General features: G+C 50.8%; 1 protein-coding gene across 2 annotated transcripts in view; it reads left to right on the top strand.

The window, feature by feature from the left end:
* Positions 1–295: 295 nt before the first annotated feature.
* The window catches only part of ACSF3 (acyl-CoA synthetase family member 3), a 75,606-nt gene continuing 64,362 nt past the window's right edge, over positions 296–11,539 (top strand). Inside the window, exons 1-3 of one of the 2 annotated variants that reach the window (XM_070398330.1) lie at positions 296–340; positions 7,531–7,608; positions 9,351–9,506. In XM_070398330.1, coding sequence (XP_070254431.1) covers positions 7,555–7,608; positions 9,351–9,506 — 210 coding nt within the window. In that variant the 5' untranslated portion in view covers positions 296–340; positions 7,531–7,554. Of the gene's footprint in view, positions 341–7,530; positions 8,239–9,350; positions 9,507–11,539 lie in introns of both variants that reach the window. The other variant, XM_070398329.1, reaches the window with a different exon arrangement.

Raw genomic sequence — 11,539 nt, 5'->3', positions numbered from 1 at the left:
CTGACATGCAGGCTCTCCAATCACAGGGAGGGCTGGGGGCCAAGATGCGTCTTCATCGACCCGCTGTAAGTTCTAATTTTGAGACGCTTTGGTCTAGAGCCGTGCTATCCAGTCGGGATAATAAATTAAGTGAGTTTCAAAGGAAATACCTCCCGCTCCCCAGGTCTCCCTCAGAGCGCACAGGGGACCGGGGGGAACGTTCGCAGCCGGAACCCGCCGCCGCGGCGCCGTGCCGCGCCGGAGGGATGCGCTTGGGCACCGGACGTGGGGTGCGCGAGCAGCTGCGGTTCCGGTTCCGACCCGGCGGGAGGAGGAGGAGCGGGAAACCGCGCTGGCAGAGGTAGAGCCCGCTGCGCCGCCGCCCTTGCCCCGCCGCCCGCCGCGCCGTGTCCTCTTGTCCCCCCAGACCCACGAACATCCGCCGGCCCGCGGCCGCTCGGGCTACTGGCTCCGCGTTCCCGCCCCTCCCCTTCCTCCTGCGACCCGGCAGACTGTCCTCTGCTTGACCGCAGGTGCCTGTCACGTGGAGGGACTCTGCCCTTCGCGGGGTGCTCGCGGGCCGGGTCCCTCCCAGGCAGTGGTCCCGGAAGGATGTTGGAGTTAGTGGAGTCCACGTTTAGCCATTGTTAGAGGAAAGCTTGATATGTTATATCTAAAATCCACTTCTGTTTTCAGTGGGCCTGCCTCGAGCAGGTGTATCTCTGAACAAACATAGCAATATGTAAGTGCCAGGTGTTTTGAAGGCCTTGTGAGCAGGCAGCTTTCCGGAGAGAGGGGAGACCTTAAAAAGGAGGTGATGTTGAGCCGGGCTTTGAAGGATGAATAGGAGTTTGCCCAAAAGGGGAGTGGGGAGAACTTACGATGTGGGAACAGGAATCGCCTGTTTGGGAAGTGGTTGATTCCCTCAGGAGGGCAGATGTTTGTGGTTGGGGTTAGGCATAGACTGATCAAGGGGCGACAAAGCTGGGCGGAGGAGCACAGGCATTCCCCGTGGGTTTCAGGGGGCCCGAGGAGGTTCCTGCGCCGAAACATGCCCGTCTAGTGATCTTTCCATAGTCTCTGCTGTGATTGTTGCAAAATGAGGCTTCGTTGCTCTCACCCCATATCCCAGAACCCGTCTTCAGGGCAGACTGAATTGGTGGATTGAACTGTGGGCCTGGGATAGCAGGCTTCCTGCCTCCAGGTGGCCTTTTAAAAATAGTACTTTTACTTGCTAATATGGATGGTGGTTTAAGTGTGTTTTTCCCTTTTGGTTTTTTGTATTTGAATGTAGTACTCATGAATGCAATGTGAATGTCTGTGACTTAAAAACAACATTGAAAACAACCTCCCCGAAACCGCAGGCATTGTGTTGAAGCAAATGTCCTCCACCACAGAGAGAGTGAAGTTCACCTTCATCAGGCAGCAGACAACAGGAAGTGCTGGGCTCTGCTTTAAACTCAGGGTCAGAGGGGTGAGAGGTTGGGGTGGTGTTAATCAGTCAGGTGCCATTTCATTCATTTTGAAACTAGCCACCTTCATTTGAATGCAAGTATCATTCTTATCAGGTAATTCTTTTCAAGCAGCTCCATGGTGAGGATGGTGCAGCCACTTGCTCACCCCTTGGTGTGTGCCAGGCCATTCTCACAGAACTCTGTGCAGGTCTTGTTATTAGTCTATCTATAGATGGGGCATTGAAGGCTTAGACAGATAAAGAAAACTAGGGAGAAAGGAGGATGTTCCAGTCTGTGTCTGTGTTGATTCTGAAATCTGACCTCTTAACCAGAAGATGTGAACTTCCTGGTGTTGAGGGAGGGTTCTGAGAAGTCCATGTGCCCCAGTGGTCTGACTTAAGAATCTGGATGGTTAGAACACCCAGTGGTCTCTGCTGGGTCTCTGGATGGGCTCCTGCCTCCCAGAGGAACCTAAGAACAAGTCCTCTGGGAGAAGGCCGTCCTGGCTCACCAGAATGCAGGTTTCTGTTCTTTCACATCCGTGCACGGCTGTCTAAGGTTGGTTAGGGTACTAAGAGCAGTTTTATGAAGTTTGTTCATTGAAACAAAAAACCCATGGCCAACTTGCATTTACTTGGGGGTAGCTGTGCCTCCAGGGGTGGAGAGCCTCATGACTAAAGGAGGCCTGTGGTTGTAAGGTGGGGCTCTCTTCCTAGGGTCCAGAAAGGTCTGGACCTGGAGTGTTCAGGACACAGACATCTTCCCTGAACCGATGTATTTTTTTGCTTGTTCAGAGCAGTCCCCGACCCCCATGACTTTGAAGATTTTAGCTCTGTATTGAAAGAATTATGATGGAGTGTTTCAGGGTCCCATACCTGAGGGACATAAAAGCTGTTTTTAAAGGGTGGTGACAGAATAAATTAGTGCAACCTCTCTGGAGGCTACTCTGGCAATATTTACCCAAATTAAAATTAAATCTTTTTGTTGTGAGGCTCATGGGGAGCACCTGGCAGGGTCACTTGTCAGCATCTGCTCCACAAACACCCAGATCCGACCACAAGTACAATTGGCCACCTAAGTCTCCTCTGCCTGTTTGCTTGCTGGCTCCTTCTCATCCTGAGCTTTAGCTATATTGCTCCTCCTAGGAGGGCCTGCCTGCAGGAGCACTCTGCTTAGAGGCCAGGACTGTGTCTGCCTGGCTCATGCCTGTCCCCATGCAGAACCCAACTAGGTATTGCCACCTCCCAGACACTCAAGAGATTTGAAGGCAGGTGATGCAGGGTGGGGGGCATCCAGGTCTCTTACTGCCACAGATGTGTGGCCTAATTAGTGCTCAGCATTAGCAAACCATGAATTTGAACTGCTTTTGTCAAAACTTTTTAATTGTCTGCATAGACCTTTTATGAACCAGTAGCTTTAATTGAAAGAAGAATGCTGTTGCCCAGGCCAGATGGCTCAGTTGGTTCTAGTGTCGTTTCGTACACCACGTAGGTTGCAGGTTTGATGCCTGGTCAGGGCACATACCTAGGTTGTGGGTTCCAATCCAGGTTAGGGTGTGTTTGGGAGGCAACTGATCGATGTTTCTCTTTCTTTTCCTCTTTCTCTAAAGTCAATAAAAAACATCCTTGGGTGAGGATTAAAAAGAAAAAAGAAGAATGCTGTTAATCTCGTTTTATTTACCTCTATTATTTTGAGAAATTAAAGAGCTATATAGACAGTTGCAAACACCCTGTAGATCCACCATCCAGAGCACATTTTTTATTTCTTTTTTGTATAAAATTAAAAAAAATGCTGAAGTTGAAGCAATGACATTTAGTAGACTTTTAAAGTCTGATTACAAAAGTCATACATGCTAATTATAGAAAAATTGGAGAAAATTGAGAAGCACTAAGAAGAAAACAAAAGTCACCTGTAGCCCTGTAACCTTGTGACCATCTGGGTGTTTACTTTGAATCTTCTTTTCAGCTCTGACCATCCTTTTTCCCTTGGCAGTATTGGGGGAGCCTCTCCCAGATAGCTTGTCCCACCCACAGTGGGGCTGTGGCCCCAACGCCCCACGTGCATATGCCCTGATTTCCTCAGCCCTCTTCTGGACCACTTGGTTCAGTTCCAGTTTTTCAATATTATACATAACACTGCCGTGAACATCCCATGTGTGCATCTTCATGTTCATCTCTGAATATTTTCTTAGGATACGTTTTTAAGTACAACCACGGAATACAGGACCCACATTTTCTATTTTCATGTCTCATTTTTAAGTGATTGGGAAGTGCCCTTTGGGATGGATGAGTTATGCCATGGGCGTCACCTAGACTAGGACAGCCCTGCAGGTGAGACACTGTTGAGTTAATACATGATGTCCTCTTTCAGTGCACTCCCCATCACGGACACTCCTCCATCACAGGCTTCTCACCACTTAGGGTATGACACACACGTGGGATCAGCCAAGTCTGGGTTTGGATCACTGCTTCAGGCCTATTATTTTCCCTTGGAGTTGTTGCTGTGACTGCCCACAGCGCATTTACAGCCTTAACCTATGCCCCAGGCCGGGGGGAGGGGCGGGGGGGGGGGGTCAGCCCTGTTTTCCATCTCAAACTGACTTCCCCCTCCCCCAGTCTAGGGAAGCTCCTAGTGCCCCAGGGGAATGAGGCAGAGATGGGAGGTGTCTGTTCGGTTTGTAGATTCTCTTGGTTTTAGTCCCCCTCTACCCATGCAAATAGAGATGAGTTTTCTAGAAGTGAGAAAAGATAACATGTTAAAGCTGCCCTGATTTGCTTTTCGCTGGCTTTCTTTCTGAAACTGGCATGTCTCGCATGTTTATCACACTTCTTGTTGTCTCTGGTCAAGCCTAGCTGTTTTCTGAAAATATGTGAGGTTTCTTTATAGTAACAGAAATCCAGGGTATAAAACTAGATGTGAGCCCGCCTCTGAACCTTGTGTGGAGGGCAGAGTACAGAGAAGTCCTAGGGCACTCTCTGGCTTTTCCTTTCTGTTTTTGTTTGTTAATCCTCACCCAAGGATATTCTTTCAGTTGATTTTTAGAGAGAGTGGAAGGGAGGGGGAGAGATAGAGAGAAACATGGATATGAGACGCATCAATTGGTTGCACGAGCCCTAACTGGGGCTGAGGATGGAGCCTGCAACTCAGGTACATGCCCTTGACCAGAATTGAACCTGTGACCCTTCACTCCTCAAGCCGATGCTCTAAGCCAGCGGTTCTCAACCTGTGGCTCGCGACCCCTTTGGCGGTCGAATGACCCTTTCACAGGGGTTACCTAAGACCATCCTGCATATCAGATATTTACATTATGATTCATAACAGTAGCAACATTACAGTTATGAAGTAGCAACGAAAATAATTTTATGGTTGGGTCACAACATGAGGAACTGTATTTAAAGGGCCAGAAGGTTGAGAACCACTACGTCTAAGCACTGAACCAAACCGGCTCGGGCCACTCTCTGGGTTTTAATAAATGGCCTCTTTAATCTGGAAACAGTATGGGCAAGTGTATTTGGAACTGAACTTTGTTAAAGGTCCTGAAGCCTTAAGGAATATTTGCACAGAACCTGAGAGCAGTCAGCCAGAGCTGAGAGGCCTCTGCATGAAGTCCCTCTGGGCAGTGAGGGGTGTCTCTGAGGTGTGGAGTTCCTCCCACCTGCTCAGGCTGGGAGACTATCTTACCAGGAGCCCCTGGCTGCTGGAGAAGCCAGCCAAGGAGGCTGATAGGCACAGGCCATTTCACATACTGAGGGTGTCAGTACAAAGCATAACTTGGCTCAGCCATTTTTATTGTTGTGGAGTTTATTTTGTTGGGTAATTATAAAGTACTAGAGGTCTGATGCATGAAATTTGTGCAAGAGTAGGCCTTCCTTCCCCCTGCTGCCGGCACCAGCTTCCCTCTGGCACCCGGAACCCGAGCTTCCCTCTGTCCCGGGCTTCGTTTGGATTGAAGTCCGGAAGGATGTCCAATCTAATTAGCATATTACCCTTTTATTATTATAGATTGTGTAGAATCTGTTTTTTAAATTAAGAACAGAGAACAAAACTGTTTTGTACATACATATAACAAACAATGGCACATTCCTTTTCCCTGGGTAGCAAGTTAATGACAGAGAGAGAAAAGTGTGGCTTTGTCAGGAAGAACGTGCTGAGCACAGAAGAAACAGATCCCTCCAAGCAGCACTGTGTGGGCAGGGTGTGGAGGACCGCAGAGAGAACTCTGAGGGAGGCTGTGCCAGCCTTGGGACAGCCTGGGCACCTCCTGCTGGGCAGAGCCACCTGCTGCGTGATTCCTGACCTTCCTAGATTTTCAGGGCCTGTCGGAAGGGGGGGTGAGATGTACAGCTTTTATTCTACAGTGTTACTGGATGGCCATTGGAAGGCACCATGCCAGCCCCTGGCATTCAGAGCACCCTCGGGGTTTCCTGTGCCTGCCCCACCCTTCAGGAAAAACTCAGCTAGTCCACGCCTCAGCTCCCTATCCCGGGTGCTGCTCTGACCCAGAGCCACAGTTAAAGCTGAGAGGGGAGCAGAGGCCAGAAGGTGCTTGCAAGGGCGGAACAGAGACCCTTCTTAGCTCCAGAGGCTATAATGGGAGGAGTGACTCCTGAAGGAGCTGTGAAATTGGGGCTTTCAAACCAGGGCAAATGGTTATTAACCTTAATAGGCTGCACTGGCACTGGGAATGACCCATTTTCAATTACACTGGTAGTAAGGCGTCTAGGGCAGCGGGTGGGCTCCTGACCTCTTGAACTGAGCTAAACTTGGGTTATAACTGCCATCAATGCAGAAGCAATTGGAAAGCCCACTCACGGGACTGCCGCTTCGGGGAAGTGTCAGAAGGCGAGCCGAGTGAGACAGGCTCTTGGAGGCAGGCGCTTTGGACTGACTAGGACCCTTCCCAGGTCTCTTTTCTCTCCGACCCCAGAGAATTCTAGTTGTAAGTCAGCTGATCACAGCCCCTTCCATCGAGTTCTCACTTCTTGCTGACCATTTTGGTCATTTTTTAGTAGTTATGTTTTGGGGGAGAGGGAAGAATTACGTTTCAGCTAAAAAAAAAAAAAAAACAGTCTTCAGACACGTGAGCTTTATTTAAGACCTTGCTCATCACCAAGTTCCTAAATGTTCACCGCTGAGGAAGCATTTGAGAGCAGAATCAAGCCCTGAGTCTGTGTGGGGATGCTTGGAGTCCTCTGACCTCGTCTGCTGATGGAGAGGACATTTGCTTAGTGGCCCTTGGTACTTATCCCTCTTAGCTAGTCTTTTTTCCCAGGCTCAGATTTTTAAAAACCATTATTCAGAATTTACCTTAACTATGTGGGAGTTCAGAATGAGCTACCCCAAGATGTGCCTCATCAATTGGTACATGGATTATTTTGAGCTAAAGGCAACTCAGACCCTGTGGGCTCAAGAAAAACTTCTGCCCCTCTCCCCCTTAACTATCTAAAGGACTTTAATTTCCTAATCGCCCATAAGAAGGGATTTTCAGAGATAGCGTTTCTTGACCTGCCTATATGACAGGGCAGACTTCTAATTACTGACCCTCTGCTCTTCCTATCCTCCTGCGGTGACCTTCCCCTCCTCTGAAGCCCCCAGCAGCCTTACCTCATCCCTAGCTCAGACTGTCCTCTGTACCTATTTCCCCTTTCTCTCTTTGAACCTCTTCTATAGGTGGGGTCTCTGACTTTCTCATGCATGTGGGGCTCCCATGCACATGAAATTAAATTTGATTTTCCCTTTTCAATCTCTTGTTGGTTGAATTATCAGTCTAGCAAAAGAGCCAGGGGAGGGAAAGGGGAATTTTTCCTCTTCCCCACAAGTGCATTGGATTCTATGTGCTTCTCCTCAGTTTTGCCTAGTGTAGCTCATTGTTTTCAAATCTTGTGTATTTTTGAAACCTTTAAACTAATGAGATTAAATGTTGGCTATTTAAATTCCAAAGGTAGTGTATTGTGAGAGTCAGTGTTTCCTACTTAGGATGTCACCTTTGATGGAAAGTTAGGCCAACTTGGTCTGGTTGGGCATTTTAAATCTTCTTTGGGTGAGTTAGGACGGGGTCAGGCACAATAACATGTGGTGCTCTCTCTTCCTCTTCCAGCCCTGCCCCAGGGAAGCCAAGTTGATGTTTGTCGATGCAGCAGTGCGACCCCGCGTGGTGATGACCTTCCAGCGCCTGGTATGTGCGCTGGCCTCCCGCCAGCTGGCTCCCATAAGACATGGAGGAAGCCGCCCTCTGCACGTAGCCCTTGCAGCTCGCTCTGACAAGAGTGCCCCAGTGTTCACCCGTGCCCTGGCCTTTGGAGACAGAGTTGCCCTCATTGACCAGCATGGCGTTCACACGTACAAGGACCTTTACTGTCGCAGCCTCCGCCTGTCCCAGGAGATCTGCCGGCTCCTTGAGTGTGCCGGCCAGGACCTGCAGGAGGAGAGGATCTCTTTCATGTGCTCCAATGACGTCTCCTACGTGGTTGCACAATGGGCCTCATGGATGAGCGGCGGCATCGCCGTCCCTCTCTTCAGGAAGCACCCCCAGGCCGACCTGGAGTACTTCATCCACGACTCCCGGAGCTCTGTGGTCCTGGCTGGCCAGGAGTACGTGCAGCTCCTGAGTCCAGTGGTCAGGAAGCTAGGGGTCCCACTCCTGCCTCTCCCACCTGCAGTCTACAGTGGGGCAGCTGAGGAGCACGGGGTGGGGGAGTTGCCGGAACGAGACTGGAGAGACCGGGGTGCCATGATCATCTATACCAGCGGGACCACGGGGAGGCCCAAGGGTGTCCTGAGCACCCATCACAACATCAGAGCTGTGGTGAGTGCTTGTGTGGGCCACCACTATTGGGAGGGGTCAGGCAATTGTACACACAGTTATGGCATGGCTGGTGGGGATGGTGTGGTGTTCCTGTAGTTTTCTGTAGGGCATTCATAGCTGTCACCATCCTACCACCATTTCTTATGTGTTATTTTTGTGTTCTGTAGCCTTAGTTACCATCTTTGCAAAACTCCCTAGCCATGTTACTTATCTGTAATTTATACCTTTCTTCCTTCCAAAAAACTCTTCAATGCACAATAAAGACAATTATACAGTAGGAGAAATAAAATGAAACAGAAGCTCAAACCACAGGAGGAAGGAGGTCAGTGCCATTGAGTTTAGACTAACTCAGTCCCCTAAGTCAGTGGTAAGCTGGATCCAGGCTGGCTGCAAGGGAGCACGATTGATAAGTTACCTATGCCTCCTAGAAGAGTGTCCTTCTCACCTGCAGAGCCGTCTCTTGACTTGTATTTCTAAGGGGAGTGATGATCTCGCATGCGTTTGCACATAAAGGTCATGAGGTATGCAGGACAGTGTGCTCAGTGGTGATTCAAATAGACGAGTCTCACTGCTTCTCAGTAAAAGCTGCGGATGTGCCTGGAACACCCAGCTCTGGGTTCCTTCACGGCCGAGCTGAGGATGGTGCTGGGAGTGCCAGGGAGCTCAGACAGCCATCAGAGGTTGGGCAGCTGGATACAACACTGGCCTCTGGTGAGGCCCCAAGTCCCAGGGCCTGTCAGAGCTGAAATTGCACCTCTGACTGCCGCAGAGTGGGGGCGGGTGGGAGCCACCAAGAGTGCAACTCTGAGCACCTGGGAAAAAGTCACCAGAAATGTTTGCAGAGGCCTTGGGGCACCAAATCAGAGACCCTTTCATAATGACTAAAGCCCCTGACTGTGTGACTGTTCAACACGGGTAACCAAGTAAACCACAGACCCTCAGTCAGACCCTCATCATTTCATTATCATCTCCGGTAGATGCCATTAAGGATGCAGTGACAAAGAATGAGCTTTCTCTCCCCACTTCTCCTCTCAGCTGGGGAAGCCCCCTCTGCGTTCTTCCACCTGCATAGTGGCTTCCCTCCTGTCTGAGGCTGTGCTGTTGTCTTGCAGGTGACGGGGCTGGTCCACAAGTGGGCGTGGACTAAAGACGATGTGATCCTTCATGTCCTCCCCCTGCATCATGTCCATGGCGTGGTCAACAAGCTGCTCTGTCCACTCTGGGTGGGAGCCACCTGTGTGATGCTCCCGGAGTTCAGTGCCCAGCTGGTAAGTGGGGGACAAGCTCTCAGCATGGCCAAATTGGGCACCTGAGGACCAGGCACCTTCCTCTGGTGTAAACTTTGCCAGCAGTTCAAGTTTTCTGTTGCTCCCATAACAAATGATCCCAATGTGGGGGTTTATAACAGCCCAAGTTTATCATCTTGCCGTCTGGAAGTCAGTGGTCCAAAATGAGTCTGACGGAGCTAAAATCAAGGGGCCAGCAGGATTGATTCCATCTGGAGGCTCCAGGGGAGAATCTCTTCTTGCCTCTTCCTGTTTCTAGAGGCACCACAGTCCTTGCCTTGTGAGTGTGTCACTTCAGTCTCTGCTTCTGTGGTCACCTCTCCCTCTCTTTTAAGGACCCTCTGATCACAGTGGGCCCACCCAGCTACCAGGGCCACCTCCTCATCTCAAGATCCTTAGCTTAATCACATCTGCAAAGTCCCTTCTACAACATGAGGTACCACATCCCTGGAGATGAGGACATTTGGAGCCATTCTTGAGCCAATTTCATAGGCTTTCAGCAGTTCTGCAGCAGATGGTTCAGCTGGGGCTCTTTATTAGTTTCCTCGATTGTCCCCTTTTCCACACATTGTTCCTTCCGAACATGCTGTGAGGTCACAGGGGAGGGGACATGTGGTTGTGGCCATGTGGAGAAGGAAGTGGGAGCGGAGCCCTCACTACTGAGCAGAGCATAGCCATGAAGGACACTGCTTTGAAGGGGAAAGGACTGGGATCTGACCTGCCGCTTGACACTTGTGACCTGTGGCAGCTCCCCTGGAGCCTTTTGGACCCTGTCCTGAGAGCCTGGGCACAGCTCTGGGGTGGAGGCTGGCAGACAGGGCTCTGGGCCTCCCTCCCCTCCTTCAACCGTTGAGCTTGCCTTCATCCTTTTGTGTTTTATTTTTCAGCTGTAGGATTCTTAATGGTTTACATGGTTTTACAGAAAGTCTGCAGCTTAAATATGCCCTTCAGGGCATTGTGCTGAGGCGCTGTTTGCCTTCAAGCATAAAGACCTACCTGGGGCCTCTTAGCCCAGGGGTCAGGCCACTTCCTCCACCCCCCTTTCATTGTGGGCCTCTGACTGAGGGCCCTGCCAAGTCTGTGATTCTCAGCATTGCTCCCTCCAGTCCAGGGATCGCTGCACTGAAGGGAAGCATGGGGGTGAGGAGCAGGCATCACCCAAGGCTGTTGTCTGCTTAGTAGGATTGACTGATCAGGGCAGGTGGGGATGGCAACAGGCGATGTGAGAAAAAGCTCACCTCAGGCAGGGGAGGCTTCACCTGACTGTCTGGGAGGCTTGTGCATAAGAATGCGCCAGTACTTTGGGCTCTCCAAGACCCCCTAATTCTCCATCCACTTGGAGGACCTCCCCCGGACCAAGGGCGATGGGGAAGCCTCCTCTTTGTGTAAGTTACTGTGTGCTGCTCCCCCAGCACAGCCCACTCTGCTCCACCGAGGTTTCTCAGGAGCCAGAGCTGTGCTTGTGGGTTCCGTCTGTCCACACTCCAGTGCTGGTTGATTATAGGGGCAAAGGAGGGAGCGCTGAGTCTCCAGAATCCCTGGAAGCATAGGGAGAGCAGGTCCACCCTGACTCGGAGCCCCAGAAAGCCCGGATCAGGAACCTAGCAGCCCGGCCCGTCACTGACGGACTTCTCAAGTGGGCATTGCCAGAGTCCTCATTTCTTAGTTCTGCTTCGGGAGCGACATGAGTGCCCAGTAGGCCTGGCAAAGATGTGTTGGGCTGGCACAGCAGTGGAAAAAGCAAAAATCGAGGAGACCGTTTCTTCCCCAAACACAGAGACCCAGGAATGAGAAGGAAAAAAGCAGAAGGAGGCATGGCTGGCCTTCCTCCTGGCTGTGCCAGGCCTTGTCCCCTTCTCTCCTCTCCCATCCCCATCATTTTGCTCCAGCTGCCCTGGCTGCCCTGCTGCCCTTACACTCCACCCACCCACCTCAGTCAGCACTCTGCCTACCCTCGGTTTGCTCACCTCTCTGTAAGTCTTTGCCCATGCATCATTCAGCAAGGCCCCGGCCAC

This window comes from Myotis yumanensis, unplaced genomic scaffold (genome assembly GCF_028538775.1).
Source record: "Myotis yumanensis isolate MYYU_CA2020_CCGP unplaced genomic scaffold, mMyoYum1.0.hap1 SCAF_18, whole genome shotgun sequence".
Classification (NCBI taxonomy): domain Eukaryota; kingdom Metazoa; phylum Chordata; class Mammalia; order Chiroptera; family Vespertilionidae; genus Myotis; species Myotis yumanensis.
Note: the sequence above shows the minus strand (reverse complement) of the source record. Positions and strands in the feature narration are given on the sequence as shown.